This window comes from Elgaria multicarinata, chromosome 1 (assembly GCF_023053635.1).
Source record: "Elgaria multicarinata webbii isolate HBS135686 ecotype San Diego chromosome 1, rElgMul1.1.pri, whole genome shotgun sequence".
NCBI classification, from domain to species: Eukaryota; Metazoa; Chordata; class Lepidosauria; order Squamata; family Anguidae; genus Elgaria; species Elgaria multicarinata.
In genome coordinates, this window is record NC_086171.1 from 142,931,713 (window position 1) to 142,958,652 (window position 26,940).

At 42.6% G+C, this 26,940-nt stretch overlaps 1 protein-coding gene across 1 annotated transcript in view; it reads left to right on the forward strand.

Annotated features, from left to right (window-relative positions):
• LOC134404352 (FRAS1-related extracellular matrix protein 1-like) overlaps positions 1-26,940 on the forward strand; it is a 122,094-nt gene that overhangs the window by 76,439 nt on the left and 18,715 nt on the right. Inside the window, exons 23-26 of the mRNA XM_063135082.1 lie at positions 4,936-5,200; positions 16,287-16,701; positions 19,155-19,356; positions 21,311-21,455. Of these exons, the coding sequence (XP_062991152.1) occupies positions 4,936-5,200; positions 16,287-16,701; positions 19,155-19,356; positions 21,311-21,455 (1,027 nt within the window). The remainder of the gene's footprint in view (positions 1-4,935; positions 5,201-16,286; positions 16,702-19,154; positions 19,357-21,310; positions 21,456-26,940) is intronic.

A 26,940-nucleotide genomic window follows, 5' to 3' on the forward strand; every position in this document is an offset into this window, starting at 1 on the left:
AGGCAAGCTTTGGGCAAGGCTGGCGGGGGGAGGGGAAGGAAGGGAAGAGTGAGAGTTAGGAGAGCACATTTGTAATCCTTTCCAGCTGGGATCGCGAAGCTAATACCAGGTCAAGAACTCCCCTTGTTAAACATATTCCGTTTAATGCATGGCAAAGGGTCATTCAAGATATGTGTGTGTTTGCATGTTGGTACATTAGGAAGTCACACATCTAAAGTACACCTCCCCCTTTTAACTAATCAACATGGGGATCTGTTTCAGGCATTTCCTTTCAGTAATGCAGTTTCTCTTTTAGCACTAACATTTTCTTTCAAGACCCAATAGACTTATTTGGAAGATTTTTATCTTGCCTCTTGATCAAATGATGAATGATGGCTTACAATGGATTGGAGGATGGGCTTGGTGTGATCATGCACACCAAGCCCATACAATCCAGCTGCCCTTAGTCTTCTATCCGATGGTTGGGGCCAGAGTGTGCTTCCTTTCAGCTCCTCAGCCCCAGGACAATTGGCCAAGGCCAATCCTAACATTAGGCAGACTGAGGCAGCTGGGGGATGGGGAGCAGCAGCAAGACATTGGAAGAGAGAGAGCTGTGTATGCCATCTGGCCTGCTCTACACCCCTAAGCTAACATGCTGCCCTCAGGAGTGTTGGAGGACATTGTTGTGTCACAGGCATTGAAGTAAGATCCACTTGCCAATTTGGCTGGCTCTTCTACTTGGAATGGTTGGATGTTATTTGATCCTTTGCCCCAAGCATCCAAATATCCTGGGCCAGCCCTGCAACTAGCCAGTTGAGCTGTGTGTTCTTTCTGGCAGAAAGTGAGGTCAGCAAGTTCCTTGAAGCTGCTCCTACTCTGGCCAGTGAATAGGCCTGGCTGATCTTCCCCTTTGCCATGATATTCACCCTGGGAGGCAGGAAATGCAACCTCCCAGCGGTCAACTGGCTGATGACAGAGTCCAGAGTGTGCTTCCCTGCAATCCCAGGGTAAAATTCTAAACTCTTCATTGTGCACGGTGCTCCCTTCTCTGTTATATTTTTTAAGCAAGAAATATGGGCGCATAGTAATTTTAAGTCCAGATCATTCACACCCATCAAGTTTGGAAAAAGTCTGTAAACATGGCAAATTCAATTCCCATCTCCAATAAATTCAGAGTCAAACAAGAAAAGTGCAAACCAAATAAACCTAGGAATCTGCCTACCAACAATGGGTTGAAACCTGCAGATGTTGAAATTTTACTGTTAATTTAATTCTACTCCTCTTCGGTACCTGGCTATGAAGTCTTTTGTTATGGTGAAGGGCATAAAAGAGAAAAGTCATCATGGAGTGCAATTCACTCTGAAGTTGTCCCACTGCATTTTTATTAAGCGCTGTAGGAACAGAGCTGGCTAGTCTGTTACTTTCTGGATATCTTCCCTGCACGCGACATAGTGGGAACCCTTATTTGTCTCAGACACCACCAAGTCTCTAGTTTCCAAAACTTAAGAGTGCCTGAAGCTGCTTTAGCTCTGGGATGCTTCCCAGAACTGAGACAACCCCCAATATTGGCATTACCTCATGTCTCAGGATGTCAGCACTCTTGCTAGCAATACTGGTGAGCTCTAAAATGTAGGACAGAGTTTTGTGAGGGTTTTGGCTTAGGCCAATTGGAAATGGAAAGTTTGGGCATCTGCTCCCCAGATCTATTCCAGATTGGCCACAGAACCCACAAGAAGGACCTCTCTGATTTAAGGAGATCTGGCATGAAATCTGTGAATGAAGCATTCCACTATCAAACTTACATTATTTACCAAACATTATTTTTCTGTTTGGCAGAAAAAGCCAAAGAGAAAATAAGTTAGTTGTTTCTTGTATAGTTTGGTTAAGATGTTTTGGTCTCTTAAGACCAAACTAGACAAGAAGCCATTTCTGGTACAACTTCCCCCTCCCCTCCTCTCCCTTGTTCAGTTAATCATGGCTTAGTATTTCTGCAGTGGTGCTAATCGAGGTTCATGTTAAACAGGCCGGATCTACACTACTGCTTTAAAGTGCTTTATAACAGTTATAAAGCACTTTAACTGCTTTTAAGCGCCATAAAACTGTTATAAAGTGCTTTAAAGCAATAGTGTAGATCCGGCCCTAGGTTCCCTCTTAGGGCCAAATTAGACAAGACAGCATTCATGTCATTAGGAACTGGGTCAAGAGCTTTTTAAAAGTAAATAGCAGGGACCTGGTCTTGATCAAAGTCCTGGCACAAGATAGGGTGATAGTTCTGATCTAGGTTGGGGCCCTATGCCTGCTGTTTGCACTAGGGGAAAAAGAAAAGCTTACACTGGTGCAAATGCAAGTTATTTTTTCCAATACACATAATAAGAGTTTAGGGGCACATCAGGGGTCAAAGAATCCTCCACCAAGGTCTTGACACAAATTAGATTCTCCACAACTACTCTTTACTTGCTAACTGCATGAATAGTGTTTTGTTTTGACTAGAGATGCTGCTAAAACTCAAAATTAGGCACTTGGTTGATAGAATCTGTTACATTTGTAATGTCCATATGTGTACCAAGCATGGATGGATAGCTTTAGTATTTTCATTATTCAAACCAAGTTTGATTATGAGCGCCTGCATCTAAAGCATCTAAATTCTACCATTTCTGCACGTGTCCTGATGTTGGTATTTTTTTTAACCCTTTACTTTCTGAGGAAAATGTAAATGTCCCATTTGCAATGCTCTTGGAATGACGTCACTAAATCCTTTAGTTACTGTTGTCCAAACCAATTGGCATAAAAGTTTGGATCTGAAAACTGAAGAAACAACTATATGGGTTATAATCCACCCCTTGATCAATGTTCCCTTTTCACTCATGGCTTTGTTTCCTTTCTGTATCCAGCTAGTCAACTAGGCCATTTCTCTTTAGTATTAGACATAATTGTTTTTCTTGTTTTGGTAAGTGAAAGTTTACATTAGTCCTGGGTGCTCATGGGTTGCATTGTGAAGGGATAGTGGAAAGGAAATCCAAGGAGGCTGGGAGCCCACTCCTATATGCACATTAATATATACATAATGAAATCTCAGAATAATTTTGCCTGAGAATGGATGGACGAATTTGTAACTTGATGGACAAATTCCAATTTCTGTTGGGGTATGTTTTCCCTTCACTAGTTTTGACATTGGCCAGGATTTGCTAAGTACTTTAAAATCTAAATTGCAGGCCCGACTTACACAGGACCATCATCCCTGCATCTTTCCTTTTCACCTATAAAATGGGGGATCAGAGCCACATTTTACAATACATGCATTGCATATAGCTGGAAGTTAGCATTTTGTTTACTCTAGTGTATGCATGTGTGGCCCTAAATCAGATCAGGACCATTGTGCACTAAGAGGGACAGATTAAACTCACTCCCCACCTGGTTTAAAAAAAGAAGAAGAAAAGATGTCTTCACTGATGTCAATGGAGGGTTCCCCCCTTTTCAATGTCCCCCCCCCACACACACACATGTGAGTGAAATTGCAGGATGAAACACTGGTGTATGTGTGTGAGGGGAGGGGGAGGTTTAATCCTCCCCTTCCAGTGCATGGTGGCCAATCTAAATTGGGGTTGTACATGCTTATGCTAAAGTAGACATAAAGCTAATCCTCAACTACACATTGTGCAATTAGCAATAAAAGGGGTGTATTGCGCCATTTTCCTAAGCGCTTTTCTTTTTACCTGGCTCAGATACTGGAAATGAGCCAGGAATTGAGAAAACTGCCTGGGACAATGGAATGAAATGGGGTATGTTGTTGATAGGAAGAATTTGAGGACCACTTCCCACATAATCCCATTATTTTTTATAAGACACCCTCCCAACCCCACTTTCTACGTGGATGGGATGAACTCATATGAAGAAACTTATTTTCATCACTGTCATGTTTATTTTGGGCTCCAAACTCTGATTGAGGTGGCTGCCCTTGTGAGAATTCACTGTGATTTTCATGACTGGTGCATACAATAATGTTAAGCAGGGTTAAAGGGAGGGAGGGAAAAGGGAGGGAGATTTCATGCCAGAGAAGGTGAGGAGAAAGGAGAGGAATCACATGAGGCTGAGGCCTGCTTTGGTTCTGTTAACCAGAGTGATGTCTGCCAATTTCTGATGTACTTTTGTGATATTAAAGGGAGGGGACTGCAACAAATCCAGTAACAGGAGAAACACCCTTGGCAAGGTTACAGCATCACATAACCCCATCCGCTTAAAATATCGTGCTGTGCTTAGCACATTAGGGCATTTTGTCTATCAGCCCATGTAGGGCTATTAACTTAATTGTTCTTTGTTTACAAGTGGGTCACTTTCAACAAAGAGCCAGTTTAGAATAATTCGTCAGGAGGGGGAGAATGTATGCTCATAGTACACCTGTACCTGCATCTGTGTGCTAATCCCCTCTCCCATTCCGTAGGTGTACTCACAGACATTGTGCAGCATGCCCACATGGGTGCATATACATGTATTTGCCACAACACAGAATCCCTAAGAAGGAGTGCTTAGACTAAGATAGAGCCCTCCTGTACCTTTCTGCACAAATAACTTGCATATTGAGAAAAATATTTTGTTCAATAAATTGTAACTATCATTAGGCACAAAGATTTTAAAAACCAGCAGGTACCAAAGGAATCCTTTCCCAGACTTGTTTGGCAGACGGCTCTTTCATTGATCCATGTGAAATGCTTTGACGTGGCGTCTCTCAACCCCAGCCTTCTCCCTCCTGCAATATCTGGGGGGAAGGGGGAGGGGTTGTACACACCAAGATGCTTTTCTTGTTTCCCTGCCCCCCACCCAGTTTCCTCTATGGAATATTAAAGAACTGACACCCTTCGACACACAAACACACCGGCACACATAGACATCTACACCCTTCGATTTTCTTTTTCCTATGTGTGATGTTTCTCTCTCTCTCCCCCCCCTTTTTTATTTTAGGTGACATTGTTCTATTCACCAAACCTGTAACTTTAACAGAGGGTGACAGGGTGACCTTGACGACAGATGTTCTTATGGCAACAGATGGCACTGGTAAACCCGAGAAGCTGCTGTATGCCATTTCTGTGCCACCTGTGCATGGTCGGATTGAGTACATCAATTATCCCGGCGTGCCCATTTCCCGCTACAGCCAGTTGGATGTTGTGGCCCAGAAGGTTTGCTACATTCATGACAATAGCCATGAGGCTAGTAAGGATTCATTCAGGTGAGGAGGCCTCCTCTTTCGTATTTTCTTTCTCCCCACCCGCTGCTTTGAAATATAGGTGAAGGAAATTTTTCAGAAAGCTGAGTGTTAACATAATGTTTGTGTGGTGTTCGATGGACATATACTTATTATTGAAACGGCTAGCATGAAAGATCAGAAGAAATAAAATCTCCTTCTATCAATGCAGCCAGTACCAGCCATTGATTAACTATAACATTTCAAGCCCTTCAGCCAAAAGCAGTGGGAGACGAGCACACATGATATTGCAGGATATTTTTTACTGACTTCTTAATTAATTAGCATATGAAGACAGATCAGTACATTACACTGGAAGTCTGCCTCCCCACATAAATACACACACACACACACACACACACACCAGACATTAGGTGGCAAGGAAGGGGTACTGATAATTCTGTTACTGTTATTCCCCATCTGAAAGTATAGTGCTCTCTGGGGTAGTTTTTTTCCAGTCGGCAGGAAAAAAAATCCTACAATATTGTCTGAAATCATTGATAGAAGTTAATCCAGATGGTGGTGTCATTTCTAAAGAAAAGCATATGTTGGCTATTATGGTACTTAAATGTAATGGTTTTATGTACCTCGAGTGGGCAGAACAGGGAAAAAAAAACATAAAGAAGAATCCCCCCCCCTCTCCTCTCTTCCTACCAAGTACAGCAGAAAATAGATTTCATTTTTTTCTTTCCACTGAATTTCCCAACAGATGTGGCAAGTTTAATGGATTAGAAGCTCATTAATACCATCCTCTGGTAGAAAAGAAGAACCCATATTGCTTAAATCAGTAACAGGATAAGCACTTAATTTATAGCTCACTTGGGTATCATCCCCTTCTAAGTATTTTGCTCTTCTTCACATACACAAGGGCTAAGTACATGTTACATGCAAACATGAGTATTAGGGTCCTGACACCATTTTTTATTTTTAGTGTATTTTGAAAGAGCATGATGGAGTGTAGAGGAACAGAGAGAGGGGAGGGTTGGGGTGCATAACTCTTTCCCTGCCTTACCAAGCACACAACTGGAACCCAGTGGATGGGAAAGATGCTTGGGATGCTTCAGGAACTGACATGAGGGCGCCTTCCCACCCACCCCTGCAATTTCACCCTTTCAACCTCTGCCTCCCGGAGCTGTTTTTCTAAAAAATAAAAATGGGGCTGGACCCCTTAACTTGTTTCTTCTTTCCAGTTTCAAACTGGAAGTTATTTACATTCCCTTGACACCAAATGGGCACTCTAACTAATTTTATTCTTGCAGTGATTAAGTGTGTATAATTTCCTAAGAAATGAGTTAAATTAACAAGAGGAAGAAGGAATCAGTAAATCATGTAAACAGCCTCTTTCTAAGTGAGGTTAAGACAGTCATTAAATAAATCACAGGTCTTGAAGCTGGGTCTCCTCTCTCCCTCTCCCTCTCTCTCTGCATGTGTGTGTCTAAAATACTTCCTTCATTCTCTTTTCCTTCCCCCACGTTCCTTACACCTTTGCTGTTTCAGGGATGGGTGTGTGTGTGTGTGGATGCCAGCTTCAACAATGTGCTGGCTACTCAGGCTCCTTAATAGGGCATTGGGTCTGGTTACCACTCGGTAATAGAGATTAGGGGTGTGCACGGACCTCTCGCTCCGCCCCGCGGTCACTAATTTCGGATTGGCCCGCTCTGCTCCACGCCGCTCCGCCCATACTCCGCTCCTCTTCGCCGCGGAGCTCCGGTTCCGAATTGGAGCTCCGCAGTGGAGGGGAGTGGCGCCAGGTAAGGCCGGGAGAGGAGGGCGGGAGGTTTACCGGGCCCTGCCGCCATCGCCGCCCGTGCGGCGACGGCGGCAGAGCCCGGTAAGGGACCAAGGGGGAGGGGGGCCTTACCTGCCTCCGTCCGCGGTCAGTCAGCATCTTCAATTGAGCCCGCGGTTCAACCAGGAAGTCTGGGCCGCAGCGGCCCAGACTTCCTGGTTGAACCACGGGCTCAATTGAAGACGCCGACGGACCGCGGACAGAGGCAGGTAAGGGAGAGGAGGGTGGGGGTGGGGTTACCGGGCCCTGCCGCTGTTGCCGCATGGGCGACAGCGGCAGGGCCCGGTAAACCCCACTTACCTTTCCGGCAGAGCTCTGGATCGAGGCGAAGGATCCGCCTTCACCTCGATCCTCTTCGCCACGCTCCGCCGGCCCCCCAATCCTCTTCGCTTCCGCCTTAAGGACAGGCGAAGCCCCCCGCTCCGCTTCTAATTCGCCGGTCCGATTAGAAGCGGAGCACATCCCTAATAGAGATGTCAGAGAAAACCAGAATAGAACCAAATGAGTTCTTATTTTTCTGACTGTGACCTGCAGATTCTGCAGTAGATTGGCTTTTCTTCTCTCAGGCAGAGCCCACCGACTTGCAGACCATTTTCCTAACCTTTGGGATTTTTGTACAAATTTCATTATGGAAAAATGTACAAAAATTTAAAAGAACTGGCTAAAAATGCACATTTACCCCATAGGTTAAAGCATGAAAAACGCACATTTGGGGGAATTTGCAAATTTTGGGCTCTGTGTGTGTGCGTGTGTGAATTTGCACAAATTTGTATCTGTGCAACTTTGGATACTCAAAAAAATCCAATTTCATTGATGGGCAGATGACAGAACGAAAGGTACCTATCAATCCGTGAAACACTGATAGAATGGGTCTTGCACAATGCATACATACCTTCTGTGTACCCTTTTCTCTGTGAATCTCTCTTTCCTGCTTTTTAATTCTGAATCCCATCCTCCTTTCCTACTTTATCAGTTTACTTTTCTACTCACTTCCTGTCCTGAAACCTGCCATTCCCAGGTAGCGGCAGCAAAACCCAAACATAGATACTTCTTGCCTTGCTACAGAAACCAGGGGGCTCGCATTGCTTTCCACATTCCCAGCACAGGTTCAGGGGATGGATCCATCCCCTGAACCTGTGCTGGGAATGTGGAAAGCAATGCGAGCCCCCTGGTTTCTGATCCATCTCAATTCACACAATCATTCACTTTAAGCCACTCTATTTGTCAGACACAATCTAGATAGCATCAAGGGGAGGCCATTTGACTCCATACCAGCATTGACATTTTTCTCTCAGGGCAGAGGCATACAAATTGCATTCCCTGTCCCAGTTGCCTAGGAATTCACCCTGGATAAATAGTTGTAAAGTGAAGAGTATATTTCATCAACAAAGAGCATATTCATGGACATACTGTCCCATTCATGAGTATAAAGCTCCCCCACACATACAAAAGGGAAATGCTACATCTGTTTTTAGTAAGATACCTCCAAACATACTACCAGCAAAAAGCACAGGTGTAGTACACAGAGGTGTGTTGCTCATATATAAAATAAACCCAAAGCACACCTGTGTTTCACAGGAGACTTCAGGTAAAACTAGATAACCATCTACGTCTTGATAGATCCCTAAAAATGTGGGTAGGAGGAAGGTGAGAAGTGTTGGGCAGGCAGGAGAGGAGAGCTGATCACACCCCTTTCTTTTCCACATGCTTTTCCCTCCCCCATGCCAGAAAACTGTGTCTCCCCAACTGTTATTACCTTGCAGGGATTGTTTCCATGCGTGGAACACCACGAAGAGAAAAAGGGCTATGGAAAAATGATTTTGGGGTACAGGTATAGCTTTAAATCCCCCCCCTCTCTCTCACACACACACACCTGCTGATTGGCGATAATGAGTTGGATCAGCCACTATTGATATATTAGATATGCTGGAGAAATCCTCAACGGACTTAGGAATCCGACCTCCAAAATCTGCAGCAGCCCAGTTCTCCCTGCTGGTATTGGCACCAGAAGGTAAAATGGAAAGATTGTTCACTGTGTGCAAATTTCATCTATTTTTTCCCATTTAAAAAATAGAAGATACAGCTGTAATTAGCATGTTTTATGTAAATTGTGGCTCCAAAGGGCTTAGTAATGCATAAATTGTGGGCACAATTTCTATTTCTATTTACACACAGACACACACAGACACACCTGAAAAAAGTTCCCAGATTTTAGGGGGAAACCCATAGCTCAGCCTGTAAATGCAAACTGAGCTGGGCAGGCAGAGGGAATCCATGAGGCCAAAAAGGGCTGGATTTGCAAATGATGGACATCCCTGATTAGAATAACCTGATGGGTTCAATTGCTTCTCCAATAGATTCAATAGATTTCAGAGAATCTTGGAGCTTTCCTTCTTACTCCTGCAAAGCAATGAGCATTATCACTCCTGAGCATTGACTTCTGCTTCGTAGAGCCATCCGACTTTGGCCCTCTGTTTTTTAAAAAAGGTTCAAGCCTGGATTCAAGGCTGACTGATTGTCAGATGTGTTTTACAAATTATATTCTTGCTGTCTCCAACATGGTGCTTGTGGGTGCAAAGGTGCCTATGAACACCTGCCCTGATGCCTTCTATAGTAGGAAGAGCCTTGACAAGTACATAGAGATGAGAGAAGAAGCGAGAAGAACATCACTCTTTCCAGTAGAAGCTGGTGACTCTGATTTCTGTAGGGCTGTGCATCCACTCTGGGTTTCAGTCAGAACCAGCCAGAACTCTAAGGAGTGTTCCAAGGTGATGAACTCTAGCCCCAAAATTGATTCAGCAGCTTGGATAGCTCCTGTAAAATTCTGGCTGGTTCTGACAAATACCCAGAATGGATTCACAGCCCCACCAAAATTCGAGCCACCAGCCTCTACTGACTCTTTCCCCTTCCTTCCTTTCCATTCTGAGATTGAAACCTGAGCAGCTGACCAAAGCTGGAACAACCAGGAGGAAAAGTGCCCTGTAAAAATATTTAGAAAGAATAGAGGAACGAAGGAAGGAAGGAATTGTTGGCTGGGCAGGGCCAGAGTGGAATGACCCAATGGAGAGGGAAGATGGGAAAAGAGAGTAGACCTCACTGGCCCTGATCAGAAGACACCTTAAACTATGGCTTTAACCACAGTGACTAAAGCAAAAAGCCTTAATCACCATGGTTAAAGCCATAGTTTAAGGTGTCTTCTGAACACAGCCACTATGTTTTCTCTCTTCCTCTGTCTGTGTATGTGTCTATGTTCCTCTTTCCTTTGTATGTTTCCTCTTTCTCTGGATCTGTGTGTGACATAGCAGTCATTCTGTGAATGGGTCTGCTCCTATGGCACCCATGACATTCTCTCAAAATTTCAAATGTGTCCATTGGACTCAAGAGGTTGGGAATCCTCATAACTAGACAAAGAGAAGCTGTGGTAGTAAAGCAATGTTGTTCTCAACGTGCTCACAAGCATTGTGATTGTGTATTCCAGGACTCAGCCCTTGCACTGAAAGCAATTCAAGAGGCTGATCTCTGCTTCTGACATAAAGTATCCAGATGTCCTCCTGTGTGTATTCAGAAAGTTAGGGGTTCCATTGACATTGGATTACATGAAGGACACCCATGGAATTCAGGCAGTCATGCGATTTTGATAATTGAGGTTCAGATAATGGGAATTTTTCATTGTATCTGACACATCTGTTCAGTGTAAAACTTACATTTGCTCTGATTTTAAGATTAAAAATTCCAAATTGATCTCTGCTGGTAGCTTGGAAGCAGCTGCTGGCATAATGTTGTCAGCTCTCAACCATGTAACTGGATCCAATACCCTTTCCTGAAATGGAGGTTGAGCGCATGAAAGATATTACATGCTAAGTATCTGTAGGAGAGGACACCATCTGTATGGTTCTTCCATTGGATGATTTAAACCAGGTACATACGGAGGTCACTGTGGAGCGCGGATGAGTAGAGGAATATCATTCCAGTGCTTACAAAGGGTTAAAGGGAGGGGAGATTAAAATATCTTCTTAATATTTTTTTTAAATGTGCACTCTAAATTAATTTCTACTGGTAATCCAGATCGGGTTAAATAACTCCTCATTATTCTGCTACACAGCTGAGGCTTCTCAAAATGTTTATCTTGTTTTGTAACTGGTACCTTCTGGCATATTCCTGTGCCAACTCTTGCAGCTCCTGCTATATTTCATTCTCACTATTTTTGGAATGGAGCTGCTGGTTCCAGGTGATTTAATAAATTGCTTTTTTCTTTTTTCTTTTTTTTTTTCTTTTCTGCTTTTTGTTTTTTGTTTTTGGTGGTGTGTTCCTTTTAACTTACCCATCTGCGCAACACATGCGTAACTTGCAATCTGTTGGCAGTTTGCAGAAAGACAAACTGTCAGAGCTACGTGCATTTGACAACTTTGTTCCCAATTAGATTAGTGGTAATTTTAACAGATTTCAGGCCAGTCGGGAGAGGAGGAGGAGAAGGAGAGAGAGAGAGAGAGAGAGAAAGGGAATGACATGTTATTAAAGCATCAATTTTGACAGACCTTGAGCACATAGAGCATCAGTGTAAATTATATTAAATGCTTTAATTAAAGCTATGAAAGATTTACCCTTTTAAACAGTAAGTGATTGCACTGCAAATATAAAGGGAAAGTGGATAACAGTTTCCTAAATGGCTTATGCTGTTTGAGACGTTGCACCAGTCACTTCCTCCACCATAATCTATGAGTGTAATGTTGGATGCATCGTTAATTATTCATAGGCACATCTATGTAGCAGATGTGATTAAAAACATGAAGAGTAGCAGTCAGCGACTGAAGCACTGCCTTAAAAGGGAGGGGGGGGGAGAGAAAAGAAGAAATCATGGTTCAAGCTTCTTTGCAATACAAAGCTGCTTAAAATCTGCCAGAGAATGTTTAGAATTGTGGTTAGATATCCCTGGTGCGCATGCGTGCTCACACACGCACACACACACCCCTATCCAAATACAATGAATTCTTACTGATGTGGAATGAAACTCCAGTATTCTCATGGAGTTTCCCTGCCTGCAAGTAGTGTTTTATGTGTTTCAACTCAAACAGTAGATCTTATCTACATGCACAAACACACTACTTTGAATATACATGCTTATACACTTCTCTCTCCCCCCTCCTCTCTATAGAGAGAAACAGACCTCTCTCTCTCTCTCTCTCTCTCTCTCTCTCTCTCTCTCTCTCTCTCTCTCTCTCTCTCTCTCTCAATGAATAGGGTAGCCATTTGTGCATTGGAGTATCAGTATACCCTTCATTGGGTAGAATATTCACAAAAATACTATGACATCACAACAGTTCAGCCTATTAGTAGGAGTGGCGTAGGGACTTAACAAGACAGACAACAAATGATAGCCAGGTTTTGAGCTATGGGGTATGTGCATGATATATGCTACATATCATTTTGATTTTTAAAGGCAGAGAGAGGTTAAGTATTTTGCAGGGTGCTGAGATATAATGTGTGTCTGTGTGGTCTGTGTAAAAAACATGTGTTCACATGCTTACTAGATGTATCTCAGTAAAGCATGGACTAAACATTTTGGCTTAGGACAACATTATATAGGACCAGTTTCCCATCACACCGGCTCATGCTAATTATGTTGTGCTAGAGGCCATTGCTAATGCTACATCAATTGTGTAAGTGTAGTGGCAGTCTTCGACATTACCCATATATTTTGCTCAATTTACTCTGAGTGCAGAATTTGGATTTTTACAGTGGAGGTACAGAGGGGTGGTACAGAGTATGCCCAATCCTGGGAAAAAATAAAATGCTGAACACCAATGCATGAAAAAATTGAGTACTTTGGCATAGTAAGGACAGATATGTGCTGCCATTTCTAAGGTGAGAGAAGGAATAAGAACTGGAGCTAGTGTGCTTCCACACAGAGGATTGCTAGTGCTAACATCCAGATGGCACTGTGCAGCTATTCTGTAGTTTCTTCCTTAATGGATTTTCTACATTAAGGAAAAAGATGGAAAGAGTAGGAAAACACATAAGTAGAAGTAGAAGACATTGTTATCTGAACCCTATACATTTCCATGAAATAGTCAAGGTGATCATGACATAATAAAAGCCTCCTTTGGAAGCATTCCTAGATTTATAGCTATTGCCAGGCTCAGACCTCCTGACCTTTATAAAAAAGAGAACTGCCTAAATCTTGAACTAGGCAAGTATCTCACTGGTGTGTGTTTGATATTTAGGTGGGGAAATGGTTGCATAATTGGAATGTAAAGCAACAACATTGCTCCTGTGTGCATACAAATCACACCTGGCACATAGGTCTTGCAGCCCTTCCCTATCTTCAGTAAAGGTGGGCAGGAGCTAAATACAAGCCTTATGTTTGCCGCAAAGGTTAATTTCAGATCAAAGCACATCCAATAATCATCCATCCCTGGAAAAGCAGCAGATGTACATAGGCACTTAGGCTGCAATCCTATGCTCACTAATTGGGGTGTAAGTTCCATTGAACTCAATGGGGCTTACATCTAAGTAAATAAACATAGGATTGCACTTACAAGTAGAGAATTGATTGCTCACATGACTTTGATCAGTATTTGCATCAAATAGCCATTACAAGTTGTAAGTTCAGTACACTATAAGCTTACTTTATTTTCTTACAGCAGACCCTGGAAGTGGTGGTGGTGGTGGCGGTGGCGGTGTGTGTGTGGAGTAAAGTAGTACTGATAGCACACAGCATTTGTCTTAATTAGTGCTAATATGTGAGAAGTACCTAGAGAAGCAGCAGAGATTGACAATACAGGGAAGGCTGAATACAGCTATAAAGGAATTAACCAACCTGCCTAAAGACATGAAGTCTCCCAAGCTTTGTGTCTGAATAAATTCATGGGTATTTGTTAAAAAGAAGAACACAGTGAGAAAAATTAAATGGTGTTTTGGAAAAACAGACAAATGAAATGGATATTGAGGCCACAGAACAGGATGGGAATATCCATTGACAAATTGCTAAATTAAAATGGTGTCCCATGGGGCATATTTTTGCGCTTCAGTGCCGTATGTAAATAAGGGCTAATGCTTAGCATTTAGAGCATGTGCAGGGCTATGCATGTCTTGTCAAAAGTGAGTTCAGTGGGACTTACCCCTAAGTAAATGAGTATAGAGTTCACTCAAATAACCTCATTTATTACCAGAATAAACATTACAACAGCCCTGTCAGTTGTTCACTATTATACCCATTTTGCAGATGGTGAGTTGAGACTGAGGGACTAATATCTAGGTATGGTCACCTAATGAATTTGTGGCAGGAGCTGAAATTTCAACAGGGAACATCCTGGGTAACAGTTCAGTCTGTAGATCAGGAGTGGGCAATACGCAGTCCGTGGGCAAACCACTGTTGATTTGGCACCACCAAATTTGGTGGCATGGTGGCACCACCAGAAGTACAACTGTACTTACCAGAAATTCTTCTTTCTCCACTGAAACTTTCATCATTGTTTGCTTCATGATCTGACTTCAGTGTTTGCTGCATAAACAGCGTTTCCTGCCATAGTCTGTTCACAGTTCTCCCTTACACCCGAGTCCTTGACTTTTGCAAGAGATTACACTATAAGACCCCAGGCAATTTAATGCTGTATGCATTTTTGTCACCGCTTCTGCTCCTTCTCTTTGACTCCTACTCCTGTAAACACTGACAGGTGTGCTCTAGCAGCCATTCATGTGCAGTGCTCCACATGGCACATTGTAGATTGGTGATGTCATTGCAGAATGCTAAGCATGCCTTCAAACCTGCTGAAAGTGTCAATGCAAGGAACAAAATGTAGGTTGAAAAAAATCATGTGTGGTTCTGGTAATGGAACAAAAATGAGAAACACTGAGAATGATGTTGACACAGTTTAAAAATACTTGGCATAGAATTCCTAGAGGAATGTGGGGCATTTCGTGTATCTTTTTTTTAGTGTGCATTTATATACCACATTTGCGAGTGGAGAAGGAAGCCTTAGAAATAAAATATGGACACCAGAGCTTGGGATAAACTAGGGCCTCTTTATTTAAACAAGGACATTCACCCCTCCATGGATCTGTGCATAAACTTGTGGGAATCTAGCTTGTTTGTCTTCAGGCAACTAGCCTGCCAATCAGGGCGAGCCACTCAGTTGAACACAGGAGTCAGGTGACCTGGCCTCTTTTCCCAACTACACTTGAGTGTTTGGTGAGACTGACCAGCATCATCCTCTCTCAAGTAGATGAGACAAGACGGTCCACAAAGACAAACCATATCCTGACATGAAAGCTGCCGAGCCCCCGAGGAGCAGGACCTCTGCATTGCCAATCACCGTAAAGGTGCCAGAGTGCTCACCATCCCTATTCTCACTTCCCAAAATTCCTGCACAACCCTGTCACTCACCAATTGACCTATTTATCCTTTACTTTAAAGATTAAATCCAGTATGGAGCAGGCAAAAACCTGTGCATTTACTAAATGACAGGGGAAATTCCTACTCAGCACCCCCTACAAAGAAGGTGACTGGCTATTCCCATACTAGTTGATAGGGAGGAGGGTAGGGCTGGAAAAGAAAGAGGCCGAGAGCCATGTGGGGCAAGCCTTATATAACCTTGGCTCTGCCCCTGCACAAGGCTGTATGTATGCCGTTCACACATACAAGTCTCTATCTGCCTCCTCTTTCGCAAAAGCTACCCCACTCCCAAGCTGTCCCAGCTGGGTGGGGATCGGGCTTCTGCAGAGGCATCATTTTAAAATGCTAAAACAAACAAATGTTGCAACAGAGTTCTCTGACATGTGGTTCCTTCAGAAGCAGATGGCATGAGCTCCTTGACTGAGTTATCTTACTTCCTCTGTCTTTTGTCCAATTCCTAAAGCTGTTCTTGGTCAGAGCCCATTCCCAAGAGAGGTGTCAGAGGTCAGCATCAGTGGACACCTAGTGAGGGCCATTCAGCTGAAGTGGGGCCACTGTCAATCCCTAGAGGTCTCTGGCCCTGCTGTTGCTATTGTTGCCCAGTCACCTGCCCTCTCCAATTGAGCACCTATTGAGAGGAGAAAGTAAAAGGAGTGAAGTGGTGGTGAATAGGAACACAGAGAGAAGAAAGTAAATGAGCAGTAGCAGAAGTATTGGTGAGCAGAAGTGGGCAAATTCAGATAGGGAGCCCATCGAGAGTGTCTTTCTCCCAAAACTTGGAACCATTCAATTCTGTCTAATGTCATGTGAAAAAATGGTACCGTAATAATAATAATAATAATAATTAATAATAATAATTTAATGTTATCTCCCTCTTTTTTCTGTAATAGTTTTACCATCAGTAATGGTCATGTTGAGAAAAAAGGCCTGCTAAAATTGAACATTGAACACACTGACCAGATTCCACCTACTCTACTGCATAACAAAGGTCTCCATATCGTGGAGGGTAGTAAAGGATTTTTAACTCCAGATGTTCTTCAGATTACAGATGTAGATAGTCCAGTAAAAAACCTCACCTATATCATCACACAGTATCCGCAATATGGTCATTTATATATGGAAGAGACTGTCATGCACCGGGGGGAATTTACACAGCTGGATGTGGATAATACAAAAGTGTACTACAAGCATAATGGAGGAGCCGGACAAATTGATAAATTTTCATTTATAGCTACAGACAAAGTTAATAATGGAGTTTTGGTCAATGGCCAACTGAGAGATGACCCAATAGAATTTACAATACAGGTATGTATTAATATGAAATTATTTCTTCTTTCTATACATGGTAAAAGTTTCTTATGATTTAACCATGAGGTTACAGTTAGAATTTACCAACTCAAGAGAAAAGTTGAGAACAAAGAGACTGCCTGATAGAATAAGTAGCATCTGCCATCCCATTGGGGTGTATACCTAACAAATCATCTTATGGTGAATTTGTCATATCAAAAGTGAGACATTATATTCACACCACGCCTGTAGCTAGGATGCCATCTTGGTTGAAAATTGTCATTAAAGCTCTCTGATGTGGGGCCAATTTATTAAACTGAACAGACACAAAGTGGACACAGCAAATGTGCCTTTAACAATTCCATACAAAACAAAATTTTGGCAAGTTCTTTTTCCTCATCCCTATATTTTGTTACAGTTTTGTGCTAAAATTCTATCTTTAGTACCTTTAATAGCAGCACAGGAATCTTCTTCAACATCAGATTTTTGAAGGGTTGCAATGATAATACTAATCAGGATGTGGACCCAAAACGTTATCAGAGAAGCTGGTTCCCACATTCATAATCAGTGCCATTAAAAATAAAAATAAAAATAAAAAGATGATGGGAACATTCAAAACAAACCTCTAAACTGGTTGCATGAATTAGCCCTCTGATTTCCATGTAACAAATCTCTCAGCTATGTTTTTAAATGCTGCAGTTTACCTTTGAAATTTAGCTCTGTGCCTTTAAACCTACTCTTCGATGTTAGGTACACATTTAACTGCTTATTCAGGACTGAAAGGCTTAACATGTCTGGTAAATCAGCCTCGGTGGCCACCAGAGAGAGACACCTCTGGCAAAAGTTCAGAAATCAGTGTTTCGGAAAGATTGGTTTGACCAGCTCTCATGTGAGCGTGTGTTCCCGACCAAATGCAGTCAAATTCTAAATGACATTTAACTGCTCCCTTGCTGCACCTAACTGCAGTCAAAACCTCCTAAACCTCAGAGGATGCTCAAGCTGAGCCTATTTAGGCCTTCATCTATTGTGGCTTGGTATCCCTGTTTTATGGATATATTTTGAACAAACTGTTTTTGTACTGGTTTGTTGAGCAGTCTTCTATGTGATAAAATGTGCAATGGGGACTTCTGTTTATTGTCAACAACCGTGATGCCCACAGCCTGGTCTGATACATTTTTACTCAGAAGTAACTGCCACTGAGTTCAATGCAACTTACTCCAAGTAAGTGTGCAAATTATCTTTAAACAGCCAATATGCAAAGTGGTCTTCATCCCCTTATGATTAAAATCAACAGTGCCTTTTTAGAAGAGTTGCAGGTTTTGGCACATAAAGTGTTAATGGGAAGTAGCTTCTAAGTTGCATGTTTCTTAAAACTCGTGGCCTAGTTTACTAATCAGTTGTCATAAGATGTCAGATAGGGAATCATCACTTAAGGATTGCAGAACGCAGTCAGTCAAGCAACTAATTGGTTGGACAGTGGCATGAAGGTGTATGTCCCAGAGGAGGGTGAATTATCAGAACAGGTGAAGAAAGTTTGGATAGATGAGCATCTCAGTGGTATAAAACTCAACACTTGGCTGAATTACACTGATGTCAACAGGGAGGGCAGGTTTGTTCTTTCTTTGGGGACTGCACATCATCACAGTGGACTGAAATACCGTCATTCCCCCTCTCTGGTCTAATTTCAGAATGAAACTGCCAGTCAGCTAAATGCTTGAAAGAGCATGACCCAAGCTGTAGGAGGCTGGCATACTTTAATAATAATAATAAAAGGTTCTGCATCCTGAAAAGCTTGTACTTTTTCCATTGTCACTTCCTTTGCAACTTGTTCCTCTCTTTGCGTCCTTTTCCCTAGTCAGCAAACCTGATCTGGCAGCCCATCATAACACACCGCCTGCCTGTATCCCCTCCTGGTTCCCAAGAATATAATCACTAGGAATTCCAAGAGCCTGCCCTGTGAAAACCTTCCAGAAATTTCACAAGCAGCTTGTCTTGTTGTTTATAGAAAGCCTAAGAATCCCTTCCTTTGTTTATTGCGTAGAATGACATGAACCATTGTCCTGGATGAATGGCTAAGAACCCATACGAACCCCAAATTCTACATCTGCTTTAAATAGCTGAAGACAGCTTTGGCTAATGGGCAGTATAATATATATATATATATATATATATATATATATATATATATATATATATATGAATGAGAGAATTGGGAAGGGAAGGGATCATAAAAGTCCCTATATCTGAATCCTACAAATGTCCTACATAGAACAGATGAATGATCATGCCATGTTGTCTGTTTTCCAAACTGTAATCTAGCAAGTGATGTCCACGATAAGCACGGATGTCTGGATTTCCATGCAATTGAATCGATTATTAAGTGAAGCAAAATGCAATGTCAAATCTCGTGTTTAATATTCAACTTGAACACAACATATGAGTGAAGAAACTCTCTCTTGTTCTACGAACAGATAGAACCTCAAGATAAAATGGCTCCAAAAGTCCTTGTAAAGTCAAGCCCAACCACCATACAGAACCTGAAAGATGGGAGGTTTGCAATCCCTATCACTGTTCACAGCCTGAAAATCACTGATGCTGATAGTAGAGATGAGGAGCTCATCTTTAATATTCGGCGGCAACCTTTCTTCGGGTATCTTGAAAATCCAAGAGGAGGTATTTTATTTCTTTGAACTCTAAAATGTAAGAGCTTGAATTACCGTCTATCTATCCATGGTGCACAGAATCGTCTTTGTTTTATGTAACAAACATTGCAATCTTGTACATGTCTGCTCAGAAGTCAGTCCCACTGAGTTCAATGGGACTTATTTCCAGGTAATTACAATATTAATTTGGTCTTAAGGATGTAAGCTGTCTAAAAAAACTGTTTGATATACAGAGGATAAATATATTTAAATATATATTAAAAAATATAGTAAACAACAAGAGAACACTAATATTTTGTAAATTGCTTACATGGCATTAATAAAATACAAATAAAAACTTGAGCAGAGCATCCTTATACTCCAAGTATGTTAGGGGACAAGATTCCCTGCCACTACACAAGCACAACATCCTATACTTGCCCATCCCACAACAACAAACGTCCGTTCTAGAACAGCATGCCTGCTCAGCATGAAACTTCCTTGGTGGTCTTGGGCCAGTCACTCTCCTGCAGGTTTGCCCACATTAAATGAAAACATGCAGTGCTGTTCCCAAACATAAGGCCAACCAAAGCAGAAGACAATTGCTCCTTCTCCCTAGACTAGCACTAAGAGCTTTTCTACACAAGGTTGTGAATCACTGTATCTATTTTCATTTTCATCACAGAATTGAGATCCGAGCTCTACACAAAGAGCTTTCCTGCTCCTTTCCTCAGTTCCTGTTTTTTCCACTACATATCCTCTAGGTGGCCCTACGCTTTAGCAGACTAGTGCAAATACACAAGTAGAAAAAATATTTTCTTTCACTTTTAGAAATAATGTCCCATTTTTCCCACTCTAAAAACAAAACAGGAAAGTGTTCTTTAAAAACAAGAGCAGAACTGGAGGATCACGATGCCATCTAAACAGCCCATAACCAACTGTGAGTAAGGAATCATGAGTACACAATAAATGCCTCATGCAGAAAACCTAATTCCTGCCTTTATCCATCTCCTTTTTAACTTAACTCATTAGTTTATGATGGAGTGGATGCAGAATTTGTCTCCTGTGGATGGAAAGCGTTCTTCTGTTTGTGGAAGGCTTCTGATCCGGTGAAGCATTTCCTCTGGCAGAATTTTTCCAGCCCCTCCCCCTGCAGCCCTCTGTTCCCCAAAATCAGGTCCTGGGGGTTGGGAGATCCTCTGCTACAGGGGTGGGGAGGAATCTGTGAAAATTGACTTTCTTACACCTTCTGCCAAAGCATTCTATGCATAAATCCACTCCATAGTGGCTCCAACACATTTACTATTAACAAAAATATCTCTGGCTATTTTACAATAAACATTAAAGCCACCCTTCCCAGGATGCTGACTGAGCAGGGTTGCTTCATGGTGATGAATGGCACGGCTTCCCTGGACCCCACCCTGAAATGTAATAAACAAGCAAGGGTGTAATCGTATGCACACTTACCTGGGACTTACTTCTGAGTAAACATACATAGATTCTTCCATCCACAAAACATCTAAAATAGATTCTTCCATCCACAAAATCATTCAAAATAGTAGTATGTGCATTGGCCTGAAAACTGAACCTTCTACTGCGGTCTAAAAATGTAATTCACATATGAACCTGTAGTCTTTACACTTAAAATAAATGCACTGTTGTTTCCAACAAGCTTCCTCTCTAGTAAAGCACAGCAATTATATGACTCACTGTTTATCTAATAATGTAATTAACATTTGCCAGCTCTGAAGCCTAGAATACTGTCTTAAAACATTTGTTTGAAAAGTTGCCTTGTCTTCAAGCTGTCATTTTTAATGTGACGGAAATAATTATCTTATAATGAATAAGGTTAGACAGCTTAAAATGATTTGAGGTTCAAAGAGCTACGAGTCAGATAAATGTATTATTGTGAAGAATACTGTATAGGAAAAACCTATGCTTTTTTATACTACTGTGTGCTCTATTGCATTTTCTCTCTCCTACAGGTGGTTTTGTGCTGAACTCATTTACTCAAGATGATTTAAACCAGCATAACATTCGGTACATCATAAATCCCTCCACTGAGGTAACTTCAGATAGCTTCGAATTTGATGTCTCGGATAAAGCAGGCAATACAATCGTTCCAGAAATGTAAGTGTCAAGAGTCAGGGTCAGTGTATTTAGTGAGAAACAACTTCAAAAATCATAGTATGTGAAGACCTGTCCTTTAAAGTATTCCACTGACTCAGTACAGTTTTATAAATGCTCAATGGCCCTGCTCAGAAGTCATCTTAAACCATGGCTTTAACAGAAAGCCAGTCTGTGTTCAGAAGATACCTTAAACCACAGCTTTAACCATGGTGAATAAAGCAAAAAGCCTTATTCACCATGGTTAAAGCCATGGTTTAAGATGTCTTCTGAATGGGCCCAACGTTTAACATTGCAAGGAGAATTGATTTAAGATACATGCATATCTCTCTGATAGTATTGGGCTAGAAGGATCTGGTCAGTTCTGTGGTATACATTCCATTGTGAAGGTTTAGTGCTTTTGGTTTGTGAGTCTCCCCTCACTCCCACCCCACCCCCAGTTAGGATCTTGCTTGTATCAATATAAATCAAATCAAATGAAAAGCACAAAAGCATTATACAATGTTTTTGTGCCCTCTTGATGCTTATTCTAGCAAAAGCCAAAACTGTCATGAAGTGCTAACTCACCACATTTGTTTCTCAGTACAGAAAAAAGACAAGGGATAGGAGAGGGAAATAGAGGGGGCACACAGCCCATAAGTAGCAGAACAGTTGAAAGAACAAAGGTTTAATAGTGGAGGGGAGGGAACCACCTGTGCTAACTGCTAGACTGATTTTCATGGAGGAAATGGTATGAGAATAATAGCCATAATAATTCGATTTATTTATTTATTACATTTGTATACCGCCACATAGCCGACACTCTCTGGGCGGATTACAAAAGTTAAAACTAGGGATGTGCTCCACTTCTCCTTGGACCGGAGAAGCAGGAGCAGATCAGGGGGCTTCGCCTCCGCTTTAGGCGGAGGCGAATTGGATCGAGGGAGCAGCGGGTGAAGGCGGATCCTTCACCTCAATCAGGAGTTCCGCAAAAAAGGTAAGGGGGTTTTTCTTGGCCCTGCCGCTGTCGCTGCCGCCCATGCGGTGACGGCGGCAGAGCCAGGTAAGGGGGAGGGGGGTCTTACCTGCATCCGTCCGTGGTCCCGCGGCTGCTTCAACTGAGCCTGAGGACTCAAACAGGAACACTAGGCTGCAAATGCAGCCTGGTCTTCCTGTTTCAGGCCTTGAGCTCCATTGAAGCAGCCGCAGGTCCGCAGATGGATGCAGGTAAGGGAGAGGAGGGAGGGGGTTTACCTGCCCTGCTGCCACCCGTGCAGCGACGGTGGCAGAGTCAGGTAAGGGGGAGGGGGGTCTTACCTGCGTCCGTCGTGGCCTGTTGTCACCTTCACTAGAGCCCGCAGCTCAACCAGGAAGTGTAGGCCGCAATCGGGGCCTACAGTTCCTGGTTGATCCGCAGGCTCTAGTGAAGCTGGGATGGGCCGGGACGGACACAGGTAAGGGGGAGGAGAGAGGGGGGCCTCACCTGGCGCCACTCCCCACCACTGTGGAGCTCTGATTTGGTGGGGCGGAGCGGGCGCAAACCGCAATTTGCGGATCGGGCACGAAGAGGATCGGGGGATCCATGCACATCCCTAGTTAAAACAGTAAACATTAAAAAAGTATACAGAATTTAAAACCATCAAAAACATAATAACAACAGTATAAAAACAACAGTATCTGTTTAAAAACAAAAGTTCTGGGGTCTGTTAAAAAACAAATAATTAATTTCAGAACTCTTTTTCTGCTTCTCAGAACACAGAGTAGGAGACATTGCATGAGTTGTTTGAGCTTCTGCGCTGGCATGCACACACACACAATATTCATGTTCTCATATAGTACCCAGTTGAACCTTAATTAGCAATACACACATATTTAGCATATGCCAGTCTTAAGGACTGTTCAGGCATTTAAAAACCAGTCAGGAGAATGAGAGCTCCATCTCTGTTCCTCTCCACCATTGTGTTCACCTTGCTATACTCATGGAAGGTGACTGCCTGAAAAGGAGACCCTCCTGTATGCATGGGGTCTCTACACATGACCAGAATGCTGGGGGTGGGGGTGAGGGTGGGGTGGGGAAAGGAGTTTCTGACTTGTGTGGTGAGCAGTGGAGGCTGGTGGCTCTAATGTCAGGGGTGTGGTGAATCCTCTCCAGGTTTCAGTCAGAACTCTTAAGGAGCTAACCAACATCCTTATTTGCTCTACTCCTAACTTCCCATTTGCCACCCAAAACATTTCAACATCTCCACCGAATAATGATTTTAAATTCTGGCCAGGTACAGTTTTACTGCTTCTGAAGCAACTCAGAAATGACTGGGAAGCTGTATTTCAGTTGGAGGAACACAGTTTGCATTAGGAAACAGGGCCTGGAAGCCAAATTTTAGCCTTTTTTTGCTGCTTGTTGTTTTTGTTATTTATGAAAGTCTCAAAGAATAAGAATAGATAAATCATTACCACGGCATCTTAAATCTGCACTTGTTCATATATCAGTGGATGAATATATGATGGGGAAGAAAGGGAATTCATAAATATTGAAAATAAAAAAGAGATCTGCAACCCTGGGAGGAAAGGAGTTAGTAAAGTATGCACCATTCAGACAACAGCCATTTTAAACCCACTTATCAGTGCTGGAACAAGCTGCCTAGGACATGGCTAGGCGAGGGGGGTGGAGGGGAATGATCTCACGATATGATGATCATGAGATCCTCCCCCATAGTCTTCATGCGGCACGCGACATCCCGGGAGGAAGAGGACGTTGCGCCCGCCTTTTTTTTAATCAGAAAAGAGTGCATGAGTGCTCGAGCACAAAAGTAAGTTGTTTTTAAAATAATAATAATAATAATTTCCACTCCCCACCCCACACCTGATGGGCATGGAGCTCCTGAAGAGCTTGGTGCCCCATGCCTGGGTCCCAGCTCCTCACGGTTACTCGCAAGGAGCCAGGACAAACCAGGATAGCCGTCCACATGTCCTGCAGCCTCAGGATGAGCCCGAGACCGTGGGAGAAGTCAGGATTAAAGGGTATGCCAATATCCCGGGGAAAGGGAGGGAACAACCATCCCTGTTCCCGGGATCCCCTGTGCAGCATATGGACGCACAGGGATGATCCCGGGGTGATCCCCAGGCTATCAGCAGGTCTAGACATGCACCTAGTTGCCTGGAGTGGGTGAGCATGCCTGCGCCGCTGCTGCCATGTGCACCCTCATCTCCCTTCCCCACTCCTCCTGTTCTGCCACCTGAGGTGGGGGGATTCACCTTGCCTCATGGGATGGTCAGCCCTAATACCAGTGGAAACACATTAGAAGCAGAACAGCACCTGATTACTGGTTTTTGCTTCAGGGACATTAAAAAAGCAGCCTTTAAGCTACTACTAAAGGGTGATTTTTCTAAGGCCTAATCTACACCAAGTAGGATATTGCACTATGAAAGCTGTATGAAAGTGGTATATAAAAGGCAGGAGCCACACCAAGCAGGGTATAGCACTATGAAAGTGTTATGAAAGTAGTATATGGCCTTAGCTAGACCTAAGATTTATCCCGGGATTGTCCCAGGGTCATCCCTGTTCATGTAAATGACACACAGGATGTCCCTGGAGCAGGTAGGGACGATCCCAGGATAAACCTTAGGTCTAGCTAAGGCCTAAGATATGTGTGTCAGTTGGCCCCAACAGTTGTCAATGCACTTCAATATAGTGCTTTCATACTGCTTTTATAGTGCAATATCATGCTTGGTATAGATTAAGCCTAAGTGTGCTGCTCATTTAGAAACATATAATTATGTCTTAGATTAGCAGTTTCAAGCTGGGAGGATAATGATTTACATGGACATTTTTTTCATCTTTCTCAAAATGTTGGAAGAGGAATATATATATAATAAGAAATTGGGGAGAAAGGAGCTAGAGTAGAACCATGCCCCATAGTGAGAGCTAAGGTACTAGGAACCAGGGGGTGGTGACCTAACAAGTTGTATTTTGGAAGGGTATAAACCACTTGCACATCCAACAAGTGGCATGTAAACCTAATATTAAAAAGTACATGCCAAATGGCTAGACATGTTATGATATAGTGCAGAATTAACTACTTCAGTTTTAAGCTCAGATATACAAATGAATACAGGTACCATTCTTTACAACTGAGCATTTGCCAGAGCAAAATTTCAGTGCTGGAACACATGCTGTGTGTGTGTCCGTAAGGTCTCAGAATCAAATCCCTAATTTCATTGTGTGCTTATGGGTGATGTGAAGACTTTAACTTGCTTTATATCCAATCTACAAGTTCAAGGTCTGGAGGCTACACTAATCTCCAAATAATACCTTTTGATGGCCATTCCTCCCAAGAAAGTTAATATAGGGAAAGCAGTATAATAGAAGCCAGTGATATCTGCATGACTATGCTCAGGGCAAACATCTTTGACTTCAGTAATTCCCATGTTTTTGGGAAGATAGCTTGATGAGGCAGCAAAGCTCTCCCCCCCCCCACTCTCCATAACACTCAGTTCCTCAATTCATGTCAAGCAGGAATGGGCAACTTATGGTTCTCCAGATGTTTTGGCTTACAATTACAATCATCCCTCACTATTGACTGTGCTGGTGAGGGCTGATGGGAGTTATAGGCCAAAACTCCTGGAGGGCCGCCATAATAATAATAATAATAATAATAATAATAATAATAATAATAATAATATAATAATAATAATTTCTTTCCCGCCTCTCCATTTTGATTGAGGCGGGAAACAACAGCAAGTATAAAATACATAAAATACTGCTTAAAAACATAGTATACATTTTAAAACGTCCTAAAAAAACATCCTAAAAGCATCCAAAAAGCATCCACGAGTTGCTTAAAGTATTGGGTCCAGTACTTCTGCAGAGGAAACCCAAAGAACTGATTTAGAACCAGAGGGTGAGGAGGTGGAAGGGTTTGCTGAAGTGGCAAAGTTGCAAAAGACTAACAGAACCAGAATGGAGGTTGTCCAGGTGCAAACTATTCAGTTGGAAAGTAGCCAGCCATGGCCCTCCTCACCCATGGAATGCCAGAGCTGGAGGAGGAGGAGGAGTTAGAAATATGAGATTCCAGAGTAAGATGTCGGGCAATGGCTGGCTGTGCAGGGAAGGCCCCTCTGGAAAGACCCATCCTAAGGGAGGGGCTTAGCCAGCCAGCCAGATTGTTGAAGAGCTGGCTGGCACTAGTTTTTGTTGCAACAATCTAATTGTGGATTAACCAAAGGGAGTTGCTTATAGCCTAAGTGGTCCTATATTATGCAAAACTGTCTAGAGACTTAGTACTTCATTGTTGTTCAAAGATTCTGATTGTAAACTGAGGCACTGTTTAACTGATTGTAGTTTGCATAATAAAAGCAATTGTTTTGCACTTCCACTCTCTAATTGATCACCAAAGAGACCCAAGGCTGAGCACTTGACAGTTGCCCACCCCTGCTATAAAGTAACTGTAAAGTTATTACTACATGTATTAAATAGGGATTATTCTTATTAATACGTGTAGTTATTTTAATT